The 23,259-nt window shown below is 53.5% G+C and overlaps 1 protein-coding gene across 1 annotated transcript; it reads right to left on the bottom strand.

Annotated features, from left to right (window-relative positions):
* Window positions 1–2,337: 2,337 nt before the first annotated feature.
* AMBP (alpha-1-microglobulin/bikunin precursor) lies at window positions 2,338–15,378 on the bottom strand. Its single transcript, XM_047700942.1, has 10 exons — window positions 15,151–15,378; window positions 13,801–13,943; window positions 12,251–12,327; window positions 11,329–11,445; window positions 10,767–10,868; window positions 10,031–10,077; window positions 4,794–4,875; window positions 3,635–3,802; window positions 3,138–3,311; window positions 2,338–2,456 (listed from the first exon to the last, which is right to left on the bottom strand). The coding sequence occupies exons 1-10, from the start codon at window positions 15,265–15,267 to the stop codon at window positions 2,425–2,427; spliced, it is 1,059 nt and encodes a 352-aa protein (XP_047556898.1). The 5' UTR covers window positions 15,268–15,378; the 3' UTR covers window positions 2,338–2,424.
* Between the last annotated feature and the right edge of the window lie 7,881 nt (window positions 15,379–23,259).

Raw genomic sequence — 23,259 nt, forward strand, 5'->3', positions numbered from 1 at the left:
AAGCAGCCGTACTGATTTTGTACCAGATGTGACCAGGATCTTTTTTTTTTTTTTTTTTAAGATTTTATTTGTCAGAGAGAGAGGGAGAGAGAGCGAGCACAGGCAGACAGAATGGCAGGCAGAGGCAGAGGGAGAAGCAGGCTCCCTGCTGAGCAAGGAGCCCGATGCGGGACTCGATCCCAGGACGCTGGGATCATGACCTGAGCCGAAGGCAGCTGCTTAACCAACTGAGCCACCCAGGCGTCCCAATGACCAGGATCTTGAAGAGAGGATTTCAGGTAAGGATCCTTGATCCTTGAAGACGCTGAGTCTTCATTCTGGGCAGCCTCGACAGGATTCTGGGGCCCGCAGGGGTGAGTGGCCCAGGCTCCGGACTCCGGGGCACAGACATGCTTCAACCCCGCCTGTCCGTCTCTGGGACCTGACAAGGCAATAGGCCAGCTGGGGAACCGCAGGGGAGCCCCCAGCCAGAGGGACCTTCTCCCCTCAGCCCCTGCCCCATGGCCTGCGGGGTGCTGTCCCACGGCTGCTGGCATGTATTTCAGGAGAATCATTAGGTTTTTTTAATGGAAGACCCATTTTTATGAGACTGACACGCTACCTACTGTGCTAACGAGGCACCTGGAAGACCCATTTTATTTATTTATTTATTTATTTAAGATTTTATTTATTTGTTAGAGAGAGAGAGAGAGAGAGAGAGAGAGCATGAGCACAGGCAGACAGAGTGGTAGGCAGAGGCAGAGGGAGAAGCAGGCTCCCCGCTGAGCAAGGAGCCCGATGTGGGACTCGATCCCAGGACGCTGGGATCATGACCTGAGCTGAAGGCAGTTGCTTAACCAACTGAGCCACCCAGGTGTCCCGGAAGACCCATTTTTAAATGGTGAGTTCGGAACTGTGAAAAATCTTAGGAGCCAGCATCCCGTCTCCAGCTGCAGCTGCTTCCCGCCTGAGGGTTGCTGTCTGTGCTTGAGGCGTTGGTCCGTCAGGGCCCTTCGGAGTACTCCCCTTCAGAGCACCGTAGGTGGCCAGCCCTGATACGTGAGGCATGAATGGGGGCGGGGGGTGGGGGGTGGGGGGAAGCAAGGTATGGACGTAGGTCATGGTGACCTTTGTTCAGGCAGAGAGCTTGTCTGGTCTCCCTGAACAGTCACCTGTGTCCCTGCCCCTGACCCTCCCACTCTACCCTGAGAGTCCTGGCCACGACCGCACACTGTCCCCTCCCGACAGTCCTCTTGGGAGGAACCGGGAAACTCCAAGCTTAGGACTTTAGGGAGAAACAGGGGCTCTCTGTTCTGGCCAGAGGGGCTGCAAAGCTTTCTAGTGCCCAAATCCTTGCCTCTGGATTCATCCCTCCCTCCCTCCGTCCTTCCCTCCTTTCTTATGAGTCTCATAAGCAAACAGGCTAATGGCCTGAGAGGGGCCTTGACTGAATTACCTCACTACCAGCCCTCAGCACACGGGTCACCCTGCAGAGAAGAGGTGTGCCGGCTTGCCTCGCCACTTCAGAGGACACAAAACCGGGGGGTTATCCTGCAGCAGCACCTCTCCGGGCTCTGGGTGGATGGACCCAGCAAGAGGGATTTGTAAATCAGTTGCTTGTAAATCCTGTGTGTCCCCGTTGGAAGCTCCTGGAGTCACGTTCTGAGGCTAAGTTGGTGACCAAACCACCGTGGACAGCCTGCCTATTTTCTTTCTCAAGGGAGGACAAGCCAGGCCAGGCTGAGGGCTTCTGGCCCTGCTCCGGTGCCTTGCCAGTCCCAGACGCCATGTGAAGGTCAGTGACATTCTCCTGACGGGGCAAAGGGCCAGAGTGATGCTCCCAGGAGATGGGATCTCGAGAGCCTTGTAGGGAAACCGCCTGAGGCTTTTCATCCCCTGGCAGCTGGTGCTGGGACAGGGCTGTGACCAAGGTAGGACACTGGAGTAAGTATTGGTGGCCCCAGAACAGACTGCTGCAGGCAGGGTGGGTCAGTGGCTGTGACTGGCCCGGGGCTTGGGCACATGAGGGCACAGTCCTCTCTTCGACCCTGGGTAGCTGATGACCCGGTCAGGCCTCTCCCAGAAATAAGTACCCAGAGGTTTTTCTCCCCTCCTCTTTTCTGGCTTTAATAAAACAAACAGTCCCATTTTGTACTACTGTGGAGTAAACTATGATTAAGGTCTCATAATTTGCGTAGCCAATTTCACATACCAAGGACTGTTCTATTTCCAGCACAAATTTTTTCATTTCTGGGGGAAGCTGGGGTTACTCCCGCCCCCCCCATCCCCAGCTTGGTCTCCCCCCTCCCTGCTACCTCGTTACACACATGAGGACAATGAACAGTCACAACATGGAACTTCAGGATTCTACAGGTTGGTTTTATTTTGAACCCAGTCCCTGGGACACGCAGCAGCCCGCAGCCTCCCTGCCATCCGGTGGCCCCGTCAGTTGAATAAATGCAGCAGCTCCTTGTCCCCTGAGGACACAGAGAAGCTCAGGGAGTAGGTGTGGGGAGCCCCTGGGGTCCAGGGATGGGGACGGTCAGGGGATGGGGATGCCTTGTGAACCAGGAAGGCAGCTTGGGCTGGTTTGGACCTGAGCTAGGGTCAGAAACCGCCGCTTGCGGAACGACTTGGTATCTCCAAAGCACATTCCGCAGAACAGTCTGGGTTTTTGCCTCTTTTCATTGACTCTAAGTGCCCTTTAAGGCACGGGGGTCAGATGGTTTCTTTTCCCCGCAATGCCACAACCGTTGGCATCACTGCCTCACCCTCAGCGTTGGTCACAGCTGCCATCAGCCGAGCCCAAAGTGCACGAGGTGCTGTGAGGTCGGCCAAGTGGGTTCTCTGTCCCACTTTACCAAAGTAAAAGCCAAGGCTCAAGCTGGCACTCGCCCAACGTGGCCAGCCCGCAGGTGGCTCCACCAGATTTGGGACCCGGCTCAGCCAGGCGCCCGGGTCTGGCCAGTGCCTCCTCGGTGCAGCATCCCAGCTGGGGGAAGGCCCGGGGCTTAGCCCCATTTTACAGATGGGCGAAAGGCCCGAGGAGGGGGGTGGGCTGGTCACCTGCTAGGGTCCAGAACTGCCTCTCCAGATCTCCACCTCCTCCCAAGGCTCCCCCGCCTGCACCCCAGGGCCCCCCCCGCGGGGCCACCTACCATTGCTGGGGACCCCGCAGTACTCCTTGCACTCCTTCTCCGAGTAGAACTTGTTGCCGTTGCCTTGGCAGCCCCCGTAGATGAAGCGGACGCACTTCCCCTGGGCAGCGTCAAATGCCCAGAGCTCATGGTAGCCTCGGCAGGGGCCGGGGACGATGGGGAGACTGCAGGCCGCTGCGAGGCGGGGGGCAGGTGCAGAGTGTGAACAACACTGACACTCAGCTGACCCTCAAGAACCCCGCGAAGGGCCCGAACCAGGGCACCTGCTCCTAGAGAGCACCGGGCCCCTCCAGCCCCGGGAACCTGGAGCCCACGCCAGCCAGTGGCTGGCTGGCATCCTGCAGTCCCAGGGCGTGGCTCCTGTGACCTCAGGAAACCTGTCCTGGAATCCCACCCCGGGCATATCCCCGCCCCGCTCCCCATCCACCCTGCGGGTAGCCTGCTGGAAGCATGGGCTGGGGGCTGTGGCGTGTGCTGCAGGAGGGGCCCACGCTCACCCACGGTCCGGCAGGTCTGCAGACACTCCTTCTCCGAGGCGAAGTTGTTCTTGTTGCCCAGGCAGCCGCCATACTGGAAGGTCTCACAGGCCATGGAGGAGCCGTTATAGAAAAACCTCGTGACCATCCCCAGGCAAGGCCCTTCTGCACGGCCCAGCTGGCAGGAGTCTGGGGAGGGACAGAATGGCAGCATGCACTGAGTACTTTCCGTGTGCCTGTCACCAGGCCGGATGCTTACCGGGCACCCTGTCACCTAGTTCTCCCCTCTGTGCTGTGAGGAAGACAAGGAGATGAACTGTGATAGGTAAAGTGACTTGCCTGGGATCACACAGCCCTGAGATTCAAAACGATGTGTCTGCTGGACTCCAGAGTCCGTGCCTATTCCGCTCTGTACCCCAGCGGCCCCCAGACCCCACCCCAGCTACCCCATGTTGGTCTAGTCCGTCCCGAGACTGTGGTAACAGCAGCCGACGAGGCATTCATCCACCAGCTCCCTGGCCAGCCAGCGGGACCTTTTCTCTGAAGTCCTGCCCCTGTGCCTTTGCTCCCCTCACTCCTGCCCCTGAAATGCCGTCCTGCAGAGAGCCCTACCTGGACGCCTGGACAAAGCAGGACTTCCTTTCATCCAGGAAGTACTCCTTGATCCCCTCGCCCCTCCGTCCTGGGCTCCCCCAACCCTTTAGCTAACCTTCCCTCTTGAGGCCATCAATTTCCCCCCTGCCTGTCTCCTCTACTGGACCACAAGTTCCAAAAAGATGGGGGTTTGTCTCCGTGACCCCAGTACCCCCACAGGGTGGAGCAGGGCTCAGTGCTTGGGGGGCAAGGTGGGGAGTCCCTTGCAAACACAGCTCCACACAGCGTGCTCCCGTCCTCCCGCGCGCTCCCGCCAAAGCCTTGCCGGGGGCGCGGCTCGCTCTCGTGCCAGCCGCTGGGGGACCAAGGCTGGGAGGCCACACAGGGCTGCGGACAGCTCTGGAACTTGCTCCTCCTGGACCTACAAGTTTTGAGGGGGCCTGACTCGGCTTTTCTAGTTCCAGTCCTTGCCCAGCAAACAAATAAGAAAGAGACTGTGGTGGTGAGGGCAGCCCGGGTGAGCCCCCCATGGGCCCTTCCTCTCTGGAGTGTGACAGAAGCCGGTGGAGAGGTGAGTGGCCGTTACCTTCCTTCTCGTGGAAGTCAGTTACCAGTTGCCCGGTCCCCGATCCTTCTTCCTCCTGGGGCAGCACAGCCCGCCGGGCTCTCTGCGGAGGAGAGGGAGACAAGCTGTTGCGGGGACCTTGCCTCCACTGCTCACCTGTACCCCTGAGTGTATAAACACACCACGTGCTTGGGGAATCAGGGTGTAGACAGAACACGATAACTACACTGGTTAATGGACTGTCTTCCCCGAAGCAGGTTTCTAGTCTGAAAGGAAACTCAGAACCGTGAAGTGTGACAATACCCCTGTGTCCAAATTCTGGCTGAAATGTCCAAAGGAATAAAATAATGGAGGGGGACGGCATCTATCTGAATTGCCAGGGAAAGGCAGCATTGCTGTGCCGGAAACCTGAGGGCATTGCTACCCGGCGGTGAACAGGTGGGACAGATTTGCAGGAAGGGCTGACCAGACCATCATCCTTAGCTCCTTGCGAAGGAAAAGCCACAGAGAGAGGATGGAGAAGGGACCTTGAGACTGCCCCTAACACCTCTAGCTCTGGCACCGGGGGCTGAAGAGCGGGGCAGGATGCTGAACGCTGGCGAGAGCCTCCCAGAGCGCACAGCCCACTGTGGCAGGGTCCCGGGCCGCGAGAGCCAGCAGCACGCAGCCTTCCTCCCTCTCCATCAGGACTCTGAACAAGCACACCTGTGCTAACCTTCACCACGGCCCATCGCCTTTTAAGGTACCACTAAAGGCTGTGCTCAGGGATCCCTGCTGTCAAGCTGGTTGCACACGGGCCTGCCTTGGGGAGCGCGAAGGGAAAGGGAAAAATGGCGCACTGTGCACAACGCCACTGCTGAAGAACTAGCTCCGCCACACACAGGGCGTCGGCAGGAACCAGGTGGAAACCGAAACCATCGGTGACATTCAAGCTGACAGCGCATCGGTATCACAGGGCCGACAATTACGGAAATGAACAAAATGAAAGGAGGAGAATGTTACTGGACCTGGAAAGGATTCTGATGAATTTAACCACACAGAAGAGATAATACACCGCAGGTTAGTGATTATAAGAAATAAATTCATAGTAGGAATTCTGGAAGGAGAGGCAGTCAGTATAGAAATAACAGAAGAAAACTTTGCTGCATTGAATAATGACTTGAGTTGGCTAATTATAAGTAGGGATCAGAAGGAATGAGGCAGAATGAGTGAAGAGCCCCCACCCAGACATTCCTAGAGACAAGGGTAAAGAGCCCAGTGGCCCTTGGAGTAAACAGCATTAAGGGACAGGCGGCAGAGCAGCCTCTGAGGGTTGTAAGAGGGCAGAGGTAACCCTGGGATTCTACACTCATCCAAGCTGTTGACCACGTGATCTAAACACAGGCAGGCATTTCACTCATGCAAGGATCCGGGAGTTTTCCACCTGTGTGTTTATCCAGAAAAAAAACTACTTCCAGAAATATTCCAGGGCACCTGGCTGGGGGCTTAGTTGGTAGAACATGGGGGTTGTGAATTTCAGCCCCACGTAGGATGTAGAAATTACTCAGAATCTTAAAAATAGATATATATCCCCACTGATTGAGAAGGGAATCTAAGTGCAGGAAAACAGGTGATGTGATAGCAAAGAAAAGATGACAGAAACCAAGGCCAATCAAATAGGGAGTTGAGGTTAAATGATTGTTACAAAGCTCATACAACTTAATTCTCAAAAGGTGGAAAATATAAATGTCAATCTGGGATTACATCCACAAAGGCAGGGATGTGGGAAGCCTGGAAGGAAGAAGTGGAAGTGTGTTCCATTTCTCTTTTCTGCAAGGGGAGTCACTAGTTACGGTTTCATTCTTGATGCTGATAAAGAAATACAGATCCGTCGGGATCTGGATTAAGATGTCAAATTGAAATTTCATTTCCAGTTGCCTTCTCCAATACCTAACAGCAAAAAGTGAATTCAGAATACCGATCTCCAAATGTTCATCAGCGTCACTCAGTCGTGGAAAGGGGCATAGTTTAAAGCAAAAAGTAAAACTGTTGATGAAGGAAAGAAATCAAGTATTTTGGAGCTGAAGAGGAGGGTCAGTTCCTAACTCTGCCCTCTAATTCTCAAGTCCTCAAATTTCTGATACTTCTCCCTAAGACTCCCAAATCCTGAGAGAAGGAAACTGAGGGACCCTGTCTTTTTTCCTCTTCTGACAGAGGAGTAGTGAAGATGCCTTCTGGGAAGGAAAGGGGAAAACAGACCAGCGGCCGACTTGTTCTTGGTGAACGTTCTGGGGCTACATGATCTGAGGCACCGGGGGTGTTGACAAATGGACGTCACCGCCCTGACCAGGGGGAACGAACCCCACACAGGACATTAAGAAGTTCTTCAAAAGAGAAAGCAAGCAAGGGTATTCCAACCAAGATGGCGCACCTGAGGAAAGCTCTTCCGCCCCTACTCCCTTCTGACCCTTTCCCTGGATTTCAGTAAAGTAGATGGAACATAAAACACCTAGACTTTAGACTACATTTGGGCGCTCGGCTCAGTTTTAGTGGGGAAAGAAAGGGTCAAGGACTGAATTATATCAGAACAGACAGGCGAAAACTGACGAGGCAGGAGCAAGAAGAAAAGGTGAAGAAATGGTACAGGGACTATCCAGACCCATGTATGAAATGAAGGAGTAACTAGCCTGAACCAGAAACAGAGGCCTGGCTGTGGTGGGCCCCAGTCATGAACTGCCTAGATGTCCCCTCAGCAATGGAGTCACATTTCCAGCCAGACCCGAAAGCCCTGTTGGAAACTGCCTCAGCCAGCAGGACCCCTCTCACTCGAGGTCGTGCTTCCTCGCCAGAGTGAGCAACGTAAGGGTGTTAAGGTCCCACCCCTTGGGGCCCTCATGGGACAACTCCAAAGGGCCCTCCCAGTTCTAGAATGCTCCCAGGGCTGGCTGAGGCATCGGGACCACATCACAGCTCTGCTGCTTCTGCTCAATCCTCCCTTCGTCTCTTCCCTTCCACAGGTGTGGATCTAGGAAACCCCACCTACGACACCAACTTGGGAGAGAATAGAACTCAGCAAGCCAAAGGACATTCCTCAGTGGCCTCAAGCAGCAGAATTACTTCACGAAAACAGGTACTTATTAAAACAAGACTCAGACAAAATGGTAAACAACAGAATAAGATGAAGAGAGAGAACCCAGGGAGGGCCTAGATAAACAAGTTGAGAACCAAGACAACATACGTTCAGAGCTACTAAGTCAGAAACCGCCACAGGAACAGAACAGACACTGTGACATGGAATGACTGTTATACAAGAGAGACAAGTGAGAATCCCAGTGAATGCTGGCGAAAGCAATGTGAGAACGCCTGCCACGTGTGAAAGACAAAAAGATGCTCCAGGACGAAAGAGCAAGGGTTCCCGAGGTAGCAAAACCCAAAACGGGACTAGAAGATGAATTCCATCTAGTATAAGAGATTCCCCGAAAACGGAAAGACTGAAAGCTGTGGATGGAAAGAGCACAGTGTATCCCAGAAACCTCCGATATGGAATGCTCAGCACCAAGACCTATCCTAGTTAGGATGCCGACTGCAGGGCGCCTGGCTGGCTCAGTCAGTACAGCATGCTACTCTTGATCTCAGGGTCGTGAGTTCAAGCCCCATATTGGGCTTAGAGCCTACATTTTAAAAACAGGAAGGAAGGAAAGAGAAGAAGCAGAGAGAGAAAGAAAAGAAAAAGATGTAGCTATCTTCAAGGATAAAGTCTGTCCAGGCATCTGGGCACAAGAAACAAATTGCTTACAAGGAGAAGAAATATCAGACTGGCCTCAGGCTATCCCAGAGCCATAATTAGTGCTCAAGAGCAACAGAGCAGTGCAAACAATGTTCTGAGGGAAAGGCAACATGACCCAAGACTCTGATGCCCAAGCAAAATGCCACTCAGTGTGAAGGAAAGGGGCAGGCTTTCTCAAACAGGGACAAATTCAGGGATTAAAATGCCCAGAACCCTCCGTGAAAACACCACTTAGTGAACCAGGGGCACTAATGAAGAGATTAACAGAAATCACTGACTCGGGAATGGAGAAGCTGTGTGGTTATATTCACTAGGAGAGAGCATGGAAACTACAGAACTCTTATTCCATGCCTGGGAAAGATGGCAGCAGACGCTTATTTGGAAGTTCGAGAAGCCCACTCACTTTTTTAAAATTCAAATGGAACTACACTTAGTGCTTTAAAGACCTAAAAATAGCATTTCTGATGTAATACCATTTAATATCACTACGCCCTAATCTGTGCAACTCTCCATCTAACATTCCTTACATCTGTCCTCCTCTCCACATGTAGGCGTGTCACGATTCCTGGGATAATGTGAATGCTGGTAGTTTTTGGGTGGTGGCATTTTTTTTTAACTCTTTATGTAGTTTTTAAACTATTTTTTACTTTCTAATTTTAGTTCTTTATAATGAGCATATGTTACTTTTATAAAATCAGTGGTAATTTTTCTTTAAAAATACAGGCACAAACAAGTAATAGGTTAACAGTATTAATTCTATATAGGAATAGGAACACTTTTTTTTTTTTTACTTTCTGGTATTTTTTTTTAATTTTCAAACCTATGTTTCTGATATTTTTAGGATATGTATTTGCTTAGAAACAGCCTTGAAAATGTATATATACAAATACACATGTACATATAGAAATATACACACCCACATACCTATATATACACACACAACAGTAGGATAAATTAGGATATATAATTTCCAAATAATCACAGAAAAAAATGAAGAAAGCTTAATCAATATGGTAAAGGCAGGAAAATAAACCAGAAGAGTAAGGAAGCCCCCAAAAATCAAAAGGCAGAATAGGGAGAGGTGAGCTGGCTGAGAATCTGCTTGCTCTCAGGTTTATAGTTTTTTTTAAGAGATCAACTGACTTTATCCTTTGAGTACTGAGCATCGTCCATCACTGAGTATTCTGCTGGTTGTGGGAGATACGGTGCTAAGAACTTTTCCAACACGTCCCTGAATTCTAGCACATGGAAGGTAAGGGTAACTACCTCATTTCACAGAAGAGGAAAGTCAAGTCTGGATGGAACTGCAACTGGTCCAGATGGTAGATCTGGGGTTGAGCCCTGGGGGGTCTGACTTCAAAGCCCTGTGCCTAGCCCTTCCTTCTCTCCACCTCTCTCAGTGGCCCCACCCACCCACCCACCACTGCAGGACCTGAGTCAGGGCAGCAGAATCAGGTGCGGTGGGGACAAAGCGGGAATAAGAGGTGCTCACCGTGTGCGGAGTGGGCTCCGGTTCCTGCTCCCCGGGGACACACTCACCTAGGTCAGGATGGGAGAAAGAGGTGAATAAGAGCGCTCTGTTTCTTGCATCATGCTAATTGTGTGTGCCAGGTGGGCACTATCTGGGACCAGTCTCGGGCATCTGTCCACTTCAAGAATGGTTCCATGCACGTGGCGTGCTGAAGGTCATTACTGGCAAAGCGACAGGCTGGTGGCCGCGCCGTCACTGCCACGGGCGCCAAGACACCAGCAGCAACGGCTCACCTCCACCGAGCCCTTGGCAGACACCAGGCACAGCATTGCCGTATTTAAATGCTATTTCGGTGACTCCTCACGGTGACGTCTAAGGGAGGCATTATTAGCCCCCATTTTACAGATAAGGAAAAATTTAGCCAGAAGTCCTCCAGCTGCACGTGAAATCCTGTCTAGCATTGAACTGCCTCCTAAGACGTGCCCGTGGGTTCTGGATATAACCTTACTGAAACAGGTGGCACTAAGGGGGACTCTGAACTGGATCTGGTCTCTGCTCTCCCGGGTATATGCTGTGTGACCTGGAGCAAATACGGGGGGCTCCGGCTGCCTCCTCTGTAAGATGGGTGAGGGGGGTACTATAACCCTACTTACCTCAGAGGGTTGCAGGAAGTACCCAGGGGCTGGGAAGATGTTCTCGGAGGGCTGTGAAGAATGAGGAGGGGGCAGAACTGTGATGGGGGTTGGGCTGCATTTACCTTTGTCGGCCATTGTGAAGATGGAGTCCTCAGGGATGCCCACACCCAAGGCGACCTCCCGGAACTCCTCCAGTAGGCTTTCTCGAAGATGTGGCTGTCGCCCTGTAGTGGAAGCAGAAAAGACACCTAGAACCACGGGTGCCTGGACTGGCAAGGCCTGAGATTATGGTGCGCAGGGATTTTCATTTAGAAATTAAAAAAGCGATCTCTTCAAAACACTTATGGAAAGATTGGCTCCCACAAGAGGAAGAGGTGTCCCTCCCAGGTTCCCACCCACATCCCCCAAATCCCCACACATGGCTCTGTCCACTGGTTAAGGGCCTGGAAGCTCTGGAATTCTCTAGGCCTAGAATCTTAAAAGACCAAAAGAGGATTCTACCTGATGGAAGACTGAGCTCTGCCTCTTCTAAGAAGAGTAAATGTTTCCACCTTCCCCATAGCTGGAGTTTTCTCAGAAGGATAAAGCAAGGCTCCTAACTCCTCCCCACTCCACTGTCCCTAAATCATGGCCCTCCTTCCCACCCCCAACTTATCTAGGGCTTATCTAGCTCCAGGCCATTACCATAGAGCTTGGCAGTGATGGTAGGCCCGTGGCGGTGGCTGAATTTCTTGGTCAGAAGGATGGCATACTCATCATAGTTGGTGTGGACCACGTAGGACTCCATGGTGATGTTCCATTCTGCATGGGCAATACAAGAAGCCAAAGGGATCAGTGGTCAGAAGGCTCTTCTGGCCTGAGGTCCTTCACCTGTTCCCCCACACATCATCTATCCATCCAGCCTTCTGTCTATCTATCTGTCTCCTCTGTATATTTATTAATTCATCCACTGTCATTCCATCCATCCATCCTCTTCATACATCAAACCATAAATCCATCTATTTCCTTCCCTTCTTCCTTCTTTCCTTCCTTTCTACCCTCCTTTCTCCCTCCATCCATTAATCTATCAATTGGTCTGTCCGATGACTGACTAACTCACCTGCCATCCGTATTCACTGACCAATCACCTGCTGCTTGATTCACTCATCTTTTTTTCTAACCATCCATCTACCCAAACATTCATATGTTCAACCACTAATGCGATTATTCAACACATACAGCATATTCGATAAACATTTGCTGGACGAATGAACAAATTCACGTCCAAGTCTCTCTGCCACTCAGCCCCGTGCATACTGTACGTGGGAGATGCTTAGCAAATTCTTCTCAGCTCACTGTGGAGGCCTACCATCAGGGCTGATGAAATCTTCATGTTATCCTCAGAATGCAGCAACATCCCTTTCATTCTGGATGCCCATGAGTGCACGAGAGAGGAGGAGAGAGCAAAGGAGGACAAGGAGAAGGAAGCCGAGAGGACATCTCAGAAAAATGGGAGGGGAGGCTTTAGGGGCGCAGAGAGCCGACGCAGAAACAGAGAGAGCTTAAGACACGTCGAGGTCTTTTCGGCCAAGGGCAGAACTGTGGGGAACCCTCCTACTCAACTTACTGGGTTTACGATAGAGGAACTTTCCGTTGGTGCTGGTTTTCTCATAAGCCCCGGAGATCTCCTCACAGGTGCCTCTCCTGGAGGTGGACAAGCCAGAAGAAAGGTAACCATTGGGAGAGACTGAGGTCCTGACACCCACTCTCCCCCAGGGTCCTTTCCACTTTTTTTTTTTCTTTTTTGTAATTTGGAAAGTAACACTCTCAAATGTCTTAAGCCTCACACCAGTCCTAGGGGACCAGTTCACGTGTAAAGGAACAGAGGGGCAGAGAAAAAAGGGACATCCATGCCATCCTCTTGCCAAAGCCAGCACTAAACATCAGCTTCCTTCCCCAAATCTGCACATCAGCACGGGGAGGGGAGGGGAGGGTGATGAGTGAGTGCTCTGATGTGTTTATTACCCTACATCCCTCTGGCCCCAGTTCCCTCATCTGTGAAATGGGGCTCATGAAGCCTTCCTTACATGGCAGTTGTGAGGGTCCAATGGATACTATTAAATAGCTTCCAGCAAGCACTATGAACATACCAGCTGTTGTTACAATGACTGCTAATTACCTTATGAACATTTATCAAGCTACATCTATGTGCTAGGCCCTGTGCTACCTGCTGAGGATACAGAGGAGGGCAAGAGGGGCTCTGTCTGCTCACAGACCTTACAGCTAAGCGGGGCCCAGGGGCAGGCCAGAGACAGATGCAGTCAGTGCGATATGTGCCATGCAGGGAGAAGACTGAGGTGCTCCAAGAGCAGAAAGGAAGGCATGTAACCTAAACCTTGGGAGTGGGCGGGGGGAGAAGTTAGTCGAGGAGGGCTTCCTGGACAAAGTGACATAGAACCTGAGTCTTCAAGGGTCTATAGGAATTAGCCCAGGGAGATGGGGAGAGGTTTTCCCAGTAGAAGGAACATCAGGGGTGAAACGGTAGAAGGTTCCAGGAACTGAAAGGTCTACTTGGGTGGGTCACAGAGTACCTGGTGAGTGCTGGGAGGTGATCTGAATTTTATTCCCAAGGGCCACAGGATGCTATGGAAAGGTTTAAGCAGACTTGAGTTTTTAAGAGATCTTTTGTTTGCTGGGTAAAATGTTTGAGATTAGAGGTGGGGAGAAGTGTAGGCAGGCTGCTGTAGAGAGCCAGGAAGAGAGGCAGGTGGCTTGGGTACAGAATGGAGAGGCAGACAGAGTGAAGGGATTTAGGAAGAGAAAGGACAGGGCCTGATGGTGGACTGAATGGCTCGTGGCAGCAGAGAGGGGAGTCTCAGCACCTGCCTCCCACCCAGGTTTCAGGGTCAGGACCTGGGGCCTGAATGGGCCCTGAGCTAAGGGACACCCAAGGATTGACAGCAGGTTCCGAAATAGGCACATATTGGGGCGTGGCCCAGAGGTGCTGATGGGACAGTACAAAAGGCGTGTCTTGCTGGAGGGACCTGGAGCTCAGAGGCAAGGTCTCCGCCGGGAGGAGACAGCTCAACTCTCCAGGATAGGGTGATGACCAAAGCTAGGCGGGGGTGACAGGTGGGCCTTGGCCTCTCGTCCCTCCCACCCCATCCCCTCACTCACCGCCAACGTGTGCTGGTCATGCTGATCTCCCCGTCTGTCACCCCCTCGCCCAGCACCAGCGTGCTCATAGACATCCTGTCCATGAACTTCTTCAGCCATGGGCAGGTGGAGCCCATGGCCACGTGAAACCACTTCCCGTAGATCTAGGAGGCAGACACAAGCTCTGAGGATCTGGGTTTGCCTCAGACCGCAAACTCTATTTGCCAGACACCTGCTCCCCTCCCTCCCTCCCTCCTCTCAATGAGAAGCTGTAATGTCAGAGAGCTAACTGGAGGCCATGCAGTTTCAAGGAAGGACAGACCTCCTTACAGCAAACCTAGGAGGGGAGGAGCGGATGGGGTCCCACCCCGCTCCGTGGAGGGCCTTACTCTGCTTAGGTACAGATCTGTGCTGCTCGCTTGCATGAGGCCCAAAGCCCTAAGGTTGAAGGTCACCTTCAACTGTCTTTCACTCTTCCAGGGACAGGGAGCTCAGTACCTCGCAGGCAGCCCATAGCTCCGTGCTAGAAAGGATCTCCTCTCCTTGAACTATCTCAGGACAATCCTGCTACCCTTTCTGGCCACACAGCAGAGAGGTGACTAAGCCCTCACATCCTGGGGAACAAGTCAGTGAGCCTCTAACCCTTCACCATCCCAGACCACCGCAGGACCCCCCCCCCCCACAGTGCCCCTCCACCCACAACCCCTGCTTGTCTCCGAGAATAAACAAAATCCACAGCTAGAAGGGTCTGAGAGCCCCTTATACCAATGTGGAGACTGAGCCCCATGTGGGCAAGGTCCTGTTCAAGGTCACCCAGTGATTGGGGATAGAGCGGGAACCGGAAGGTGGTCCTGGGGTTCCCACACACACCGCCTGTCCAGCCCTCTTAATCCCACCAGCCCCATCTCCGTCCTGCTTCTCTTCTCCCCAGTATCCCACATCTGCCCTGTGCCACCCGGGATCTCTGTCCGCAGCCAGGCCTGCAAGGGCAGAGCACCTGGATGGTAACGGGCTGTGGGGAGAGGGGAGCAACTGAGAGTTGAAGGGCTGGAGGGGGGCAGGGGGCAGGAAGTCACAAGAAGTTAAGCACTGTGAGGTGGCTACAGGAGACTTCCCGGGCGAGGGGAGCCTGTAATTCTAGTGGAAGGTAAGGAGCCCCCTGAGCCCTGGAGGGCAGGTTCACATGTGAGATCGTGAGACCGTCAGACAAGGGGCCCACGGAACGGCAGGTGCATAGCATTGTAACTTCAGCGAACCCCAGATGGTCTGAGCAAGAAGGGCCCCGAGGGACCCAGCCCCAAGTTCCAGATCAGGAGACCTGCCCCCCGCCACCCCCCATAAAGCCATCGCCGCCAGAGAGGCCAGCCTTACCCGAGAGATGTCGAAGTTCTCTTGCACTTGGATGTCGTCGGGTGGCGTCACCACGGGACTGGCACTCAGGGCCAGGCAGGCAGTCAGCAGCAGAAACACAGCCCTGAGACTCCACATGGTTCTGGGCTCTCCTGCCTTGGGAGTCGCTCGCAGGCTCAGGCTGGGGACAGAGGACACAAGTCCTCTCTGCCCACAGCAGTTGTGAACTGAGGCTGGGGCGGGGGCCAGCTGCTTGTAGGTGACCTTGGTATTTGCCCTGCTCAGCCTGAACCAATCAGGGCCCTGAGGCCGGGTCTGATCGATCGCTTGCAGTGTCCTGCCTGGGGTCAGTGGTCCCAAGGGGTTACGGCGGCTGTTTCAGAGAAGGCGCTGGCCAAATACAACCCAGCCCGGAGGCAGCCCAGCGTGGGCTTCAGGCCCCAGACCGGCTCCCCGCAGAGAAGAGAGGAGCAGCCTGTCGCCTTTCCCACCGGGTCAGCGGCCTGGACCTCCTGCTCCAGGAGCCTGGACCTCCTGCTCCAGGAGCCAGCAGCGAGAGTCCCATCGAGCCCCTTCCTCTCAGGTGAAAACGGAGGCCCAGGGAGAAGAAACAACGGAGCAGAGACCATATCGGTTGGTAGGGGGGAGGGTCTACAGGCACAGCCCAGAGGAGAACTCAGGCATCCTATCTCCAGAGTTCCCTGTCTGAGCCCTGGCTTCCTGGAGCTGTAGCAAATAAGAGCAGGAGTAATGACGATGATTTCCACCGCAGCTTCCATTCCCTGAGCACCTGCTCTGTGCCAGCTTTACACCGACACTGTACACACGGCACAGACTTGAATTCCACCCCTACAAGAACCTAGAAAGTAGGTGCTATTTCTCCCCTTTCTTTTTTTTTTTTTTTAAAGATTTTATTTATTTATTTGACAGAGAGAAATCACAAGTAGGCAGAGAGGCAGGCAGAGAGAGAGGAGGAAGCAGGCTCCCTGCTGAGCAGAGAGCCCGACGTGGGGCTTGAACCCAGGACCTGGGATCATGACCTGAGCCGAAGGCAGTGGCTTAACCCACTGAGCCACCCAGGCGCCCCTATTTCTCCCCTTTCAAGACAGGGGACTTGAGGGGCCTTGCTGCCTCAGTCATTAAGCATCTGCCTTCGGCTCAGGTCATGATCCCAGAATCCTGGGATCGAGCCCCACATGCTGAGCAGGGAGCCTGCTTCTCCTCTCCCTCTGCCTCTCCCCCCAGCTCATGCACACACACTCTCTCTCAAGTAAATAAAATCTTTACGAAAAATAGAAAATAAAGACAGAGGACTTGAGTCTCTGGGAGGGAGCTGGGGCTCCCTGATGGGAAGCAGAGCTGCCAGGCCAGGCGGCACTGGGTGGCAGCAGAGAAGACGGACTCCGGAGCTAGACCACACCCGGTGCTGGCCTTGGGCAAGTGACGGTACGTGTCCTCCCAGTGCCTGGGCTTCCTCACCAGTCAATGGGGACACTGGTTGCTGGTTCACAGCGCTATCATGAGGTCATGGGCACCACGCTTTGCAAAGCCCGAAGGCAGTGTCTGGCATGTGGTAAGAGGTGAATGTGTTTGCAGCAGGTTGAACATACTATCTCCCGCAAAATTCGTGTGCACCTGGGACCTTAATGTGACTTCACCTGCAGAGGCCACTAGTTAAGATGAGGTCACACTGGATGAGAGTGGGCCCTCCATCCAACGCCTGGTGTCTTAGGAAGAGAAAGGGGAGTGAGACTCAGACGCACAGACACAGTGACGTGCAGGGAAGACCGCCACGTGAAGACGGGGACGGAGGTGGGAGCCCGCCACAAGTCAAGGCAAGCCAGGGACTGCTGGTACTCACCAGGAGCTAGGAAGAGGCAAGCAAGGATTCTTTTCTAGGAACTTCAGGGAGACTGTGGGCCCAATGACAGTCCAGTGTCAGACTTCCAGCTTCCAGAACTGTGAGAGAACACACTTGTAAGCCACCCAGCTATGATACTCTGTTAACGGCAGCCTTAGGAAACTGTATAGTGTACATTAAGCAATTTTGAAGAGAATTTTTTTAAAAACTTAGGTCTGTTTGTCTCCAAAGCTCAAACTCTTGCCAGTGCTACCGCCGGCCCTCCCTGTGAAGCTCTTTCCCAGCCGTCAGAGCCACTGTCCTTACTTCCTCCCTGTTCTTGACATGGAACATTCCAGACTCACAGAAGGCCTCCTGGTATGGCTGCGCATGCCCCCTTCAGAGGGCTCCAAATGCAAAACTCATATTCATGTGAGAATCCAGGAATTCCCCTCTTTCACACAGTGACACCAGCAAATGGTGTGTCACATCCCTCTGTAGGAGCCACCCAATACCTGTGCTCTCTCCCAGCAGCAGGAACAAATGTCTCTATTCCTAAGTGAGTGTTTCCTTTGCTCCATCACTACAGCTTGGCTACTGACAGCATTTCCTCTTTGCTTTGGCTGCCGGGAAGCTCAAAGCCATGTTACAAGCTTTATCACACCAACCATCTCAGGTTAGATTTCTGGGACAATGACCTTCCCTCTAGTTCACAACATTTCTTGATCTTTTACGGTTTGGTTAGTGGTGGCAGGAAGAAGGCAGTCTGATTTATGAGGCATTCAGAGAGCTGGGAGCCAGGAGCCCTGACTTCTTTTCCACTAACTTTGCAGAGGCCTTTCCTGCTCTGAAGCCACTTTCCTCATTTGTATACTGAAGATAACAGACCTTGTTCTGTCTGCCAAGAGGTCAAGTGAGGCAGTGGGTCAGAGTGCTTTGTAAACTGTCCACTCTCCTACCTGGTGATGAGCTCTGGGCATCTGGGGAGAAACCGAGCTGCAAGGAGAATGAGACACTATCAGCAAATCAGTGGGAATAGAGACCCCCTGTGAAGCTTGCTCGTGGCTGCACGATGGCATCAGGGTCATCCACCCCACTGGCCCCACGGGAAGGCTGCGGCACATGGGGGTGAAGATAAGCAGTGGCCTCTTTTGGACAGGACTGTGCAGGCAGCCCCATGGCCTCTCCTGGGGGGAGGGCAGATGCCCGGATGTTGATCTCTCCACCTGCCTCCAGAGATGTTTGCTCTTCTGAGATGATTAACCAGAGCAAACAGAGAGAGCAAACCCTTCCAAAGCCCACCTGGACTTTGAGCTGTTTTTTAAAAATCAGCCCTGGACCGCAGGATGCAAGGTCATTAGCGGTCTGGGGATACTGACCCCTCTTCCCCTTCTGGCCATCGGGGTGGGAGGATGGAGGCTCTGGGGCCACTTCCGGAACCAGTCCAAGTGCAGGGGGTGGGGCCCACCAGTGCCGGAGGCGCAGCAGAAATGGTGGGTCATTTTCAGATGAACACATGGCGGCTGAGGGAGGGAACAGGATTCATTCAAGGTTACCCAGCTTCTGGCTGAGCTGGGGGCCACATCAGCCTGACTCCAGGGCCCAGGCTTTCTCCCACACTTACTCATTCACTCACTCATTCATTCACCAAGCTCGCACTCTGTGCTTGGTGCTGGGGGTATGATGGAGTGCATGGAGGACTCTAGAGCTCACTCCCTGTTGGGGGCAGGGTGGGGAGGAGAAGACAATAAGACAGATGGTCATTGTAGTGATGGGGGAGCAGAGGCCAGGGGAGGGGAAGACCCACCTAGTTCACCAGACAAAAGGGCAAGGGGGCCCATGGAGGGAGGACAGGATGCTCTGGACAGAGGGACGGCACCAGCAGAGCCATAGAGGAGGCAGATGGAGAGAAAAAAATGATCCATCTGGAAAGCAAAAGCCAACCAGCCAACCATCCAAACCCGGAGTTGAAACTAGGCAGTGGCTGGGGGTTGGGGGTGGGGGAGGCAAGTGGTGAGAGTGAGGCTGGGGAGGGGGCCGAGGCCCAGCAGGTAGGACTGTGATACCCGCCTAAAGGTTGCCGTGAGTCTCAAGTGTGTGAGGAATGCTGGTGGGTTTTCAGAAGGGAATGGTGGTCAGATTTGTAATTGGGAGAGATCCATGAAGAGGGAGCAGAAGCGAGGGCAGGAAAGCAACTCCCTTCAAGGTTCTCCAGAAAGAAGGAAGGACCAACAGGGGCATCCAGGCCAATGGGGTGGGACTCAGACCAGAGGGTGCAGTCAGGATTCGGGCCTTTCTGTGCTAGTGGTGGAAGGGGATAGTAGGGGTCCTTTCTTCCTCACGAGGAGGTATCCAGCCCCAGGCCCTGCCCCAGACACCTGACTCTGTGCAGTTCCCCCGGACTCTGAGTGTGACCTGTCCACGCATGGTAAAACTGGAGGTGGGCGGCACCCGGGACTCCATAACCAGCATCAGAAGAGGGGATCCTCTCCCTGCTCAGCTGTTTCTAGGCTTTACTTCTTCCCCACCCATCCCAAAGAGCTAGGCCACCTACAGCCTTGAGTCCCAGCCCTTGTGATTTGCTGGGTGACCTTTTCTTCCCTGACCTCACCTTCCCCATCTAGGGTCAAGTAGCTCACTGGACGTGGCTGATATAGGAGCTCAGAGAGGGACGTCCTCCCAGCTGCCCAAGTGCACACACTGGAGGGACCTGTGTCCTCACAGGCACTTAGCACAGCTCGGGGGTACCTGGTAAGGGCTCAGAAATGCAGGAATTATGCTGCAGGGAGGTGAGAGTGCCCCAGGTCCGCTAGAGGGCAGCAGAGAACTTCCAGAAAGACCACCCAGGTTTGTTCAGATGGTTCCACCCAGACCAGGAGCCAGAGGCCTAAAGCAAAGGCCCACAGAAGGGGGAGAATCAGCGTTAGAACCCAGTCCTCCTTGCCCCAGGACTGCTTCAGATCTCCTGGGGAGTGTAGAACATTCAGCCTCTACCTTGCCTATCCCCCGCCTAGCTACAGAGCTGTATGCTTAGATGGGGCCCTTTTGGAAACAGTTTCCTGGAAGAGTCTCTCTGTGAGCCAGACTTGGGTGCCACTGCTCCAGACGACAAAGGTGGATTCAGTTCCTACAACATGCCAGGCCCCAGGCCGGTGTCCCACGAGCACATCTTACTGAACTCTCCTGTTAAGGCTCCGTCGCTTTATTACAATAGTGGCTCTATCTTACAGATAGGGAAACTGAGGCTAAGAGCTCAGGCGAACAGGTACCAAAGGCCACCTAGGCAATGAGTCATGATTCGAACTCGGATCTGTCACCCTGACACCTGCCTCTCACTCCGCTGACCTCCCAGACCCTGTCCCCTCCTAAATGGCACTTTGGGCTGTGTTCCTTCAGACACCTGGAGCAGTGGAGTGGCTCCTCTCCCTCCACAGGCCCCTCCCTGCAGGAGTCAGGCTGACACGTGCCTGCTTCTCTCTTCCCCAGACTCCGTGCCTGCCATGCCATGAGACCTGCCACATTTCTTCCTCTCTGGAGCCCAGCAGTATGCCGGGCACTTAGTAGGTGCTCAGTGAACACACACCAAGGGACTTCCTTAGAGCTGTGGAGGAGACTATATTAGACCCCAAGAAGGCCCACCCAACTAGAAGGCAGCTTAGGGACGCTGGAAGATTGGAATTGCTACTCCAAGTGCTTAAATCATGATCAGTGAAATGACCAGAAAGCTCAATGACAGTCCAAAAGGCAAAGAGACTTTGCTTGGTGGTGGCATTTCCTTGTGTCCCCAGTTTTGGATTGGTCTGTGTGCCATGGCCAGGAGGACCCCCAAACTTAGTTTAGCAGAGTGATGACAATGCGGTTGAACTTTGCCCCCAGATAGATCTGGGTTCCAGTCACTGCTGTGCCCTCTTCCTATGTGATCCTAAGTGACTTCACCTTTTTGGATCTGAGTTTTTCCCTCTGTTAAATGGGGTTCAGAGGGGCCACGGGGTATGGAGGAATGAAATGATGGACAGGTCACATTCTCACTCCTTGCAGAGAGTGGAGTGAGGAGTGCCCTTGGATGTTGTCAGTGTAGCTTCCTGTTTGCAGGAGAGGCTGGCTCAGCCCGGAGAAGCAGCCCACGAAGCCCGACACTCTGGAGCCAAGTGTCCTTGAGACCCAGGGGACAGAGCTTGCGGCCCGCCCTCTGGCTCCCTTTGCACCACTGAAGAAAGGGTTTTCCCCAAGAAGTAAGCTTCCAAAATCCAGCCTGTGTCCAGGCAGAGGACACAGGCATCTTCCTGCTCTTTGCAGCCTGGTCTTATCTGTCCATTACAGCAGGACCTCCAGGGACCTGCCCTGACTCTTGGCTCACCGAGCTGATATCACCCAATGTCCTCACACAGACTAAAAGAGCTCTTTTCCAAAACCTCGAGGCCAGCCAGACTTTCTGGAAAGTCCCTCTGGCCCTTCCTCAATGCAGACAAATGACTCTCTCTCTCGGTGAGCCCTGGCAGAGCAGCGGGGACTCGTCCCTGGCGCTCGTACCAGCCAGCATTGCCGCATGGCCACTTCCTCCCCTTGTAGGACGGGGCCGGCAGAGTGGAGATGAACAAGGTCATGCCTGTGCAATGACCAGGGAGCAGGTGGCGACACCCATTCCTCTCCTGCAAGGACAGGAACATCGCACGTGTGTGCTGAGAGCGTCCGTTACTAATAAAAACAGTAATACCGATTCGCATTCATGGAGCACTGACCCGGGTGGCAGGCTCTGCCCTCAACAATTTATGTAGAGTCGCTTTCCATCCTCATCTCCTATCTTCTGTGAGCACTTACGAGCTTCTCACAGGATAAACCGATCTTATCCCCACTTTACAGAGAAGGAGTCTGAGGTTCCGAGAGCTTAACTATCTTGCCCAGGCTCTCACAGCTGTAGCTCGGACAGACAGGGGCTGGGAGAGGGGGTGCGTCTGCCGAACTTTCCAAAGCCTGGAGACCACCCAGGCCTCCAGCCTGACCACCAGGAGCACAGGCCCGGCCTTCAAGAGGGACCTGGTAAAGGGGTGATGAGTGAGAGTCTGTGTGATCATAGCTGGGGGTTGCATGAAGGCTCCTGTGGACGAGGCCCCTGCTGGCTTTCCAAGGTCTTCCTTGCTGGTTGGCCAGGGCAGGGCTCATGCAGCTCCCACAGGCGGTCTGCTGCAGGGCAGGCTTTGAGGCCCGAGCCCCGGCGCCTGCAGCTCCTGCCTTTTTTTTTTTTTTAATAAGATTTTATTTATTTGACAGACAGAGATCACAAGTAGGCAGAGAGGCAGGCAGAGAGAGAGAGGAAGGGAAGCAGGCTCCCCGCTGAGCAGAGAGCCGGATGTGGGGCTCGATCCCAGGCCCCTGAGACCATGACCGGAGCTGAAGGCAGCGGCCTAACCCGCTGAGCCACCCAGGCGCCCCAGCTCCTGACTTCTAATCACAGCACCACCTGCTTACAACTCCCGGTGGCTGCTGCTCCTTGCTTCAGAGCAAGACAGCCCCGGGGGCCACTGCCCCACCATTAAAATAAAGGAAGGGGAATCAGGAAGCTCAATAAGGACACGATGGTGGAAGACATCTAAGAGAACACAAAATGTCCCTCAGAGGGGCTGAAATCGATCTGTTGGATACAAAACTGAGTATGAACTGGGGCAAATGGGTCATTAGACAAAGGGGGAAAAACCTCAAGAGCAGGCAGGACACGTGTGGGAGGTGAAAGTAGGCAGGGCTGGGTGCAGCCGGAGCGGACAGAGACCGAAGTGAGATGTTCTCAGCGGTGGGTTCTGCACACTCCGTCACGCTGTCTACACCGGTGGAGTCTATCTTGGGGTTGATCGCCCAGAGGAGACCTCAAAGGAAGAACAAGGACCCACAGGCGTGCCCTTCCTTAAGTGTGTGTCCTACAGTGACGCTTCCAGCCAAACTCCCGTTCCTGCCCTGGCCAAGAGGGAAGGTCCCCAAGGATCTGGAGAATTCAGCCGGGGCTCTAGACATCTAGATTCATCTCTAGATTTGCCAGCATTCTACAAACTCATGGATGGCCTTCCGAGCTCCGCTAAACATCCCCCCAACCCCCCAGCTAGAGAGTCCAGAGAATCCCTCCCAATTATTACGTGCAATTTCACAGCATGTGAAATTTCTGAGAGATCACTTAAGGATCTGGGATTCTGAAGAACGTCTACAGTGCCCCAGAATTTCCTAGAGCTTCCCCCAATTCTGATGTACCAGAGACCTTCTAAGCTTGACAGTTCTGGAGAATGACTACCCTATTTCATGGGGCT

The sequence above is a fragment of the Lutra lutra genome, chromosome 13 (assembly GCF_902655055.1).
Source record: "Lutra lutra chromosome 13, mLutLut1.2, whole genome shotgun sequence".
Lineage (NCBI taxonomy): Eukaryota > Metazoa > Chordata > Mammalia > Carnivora > Mustelidae > Lutra > Lutra lutra.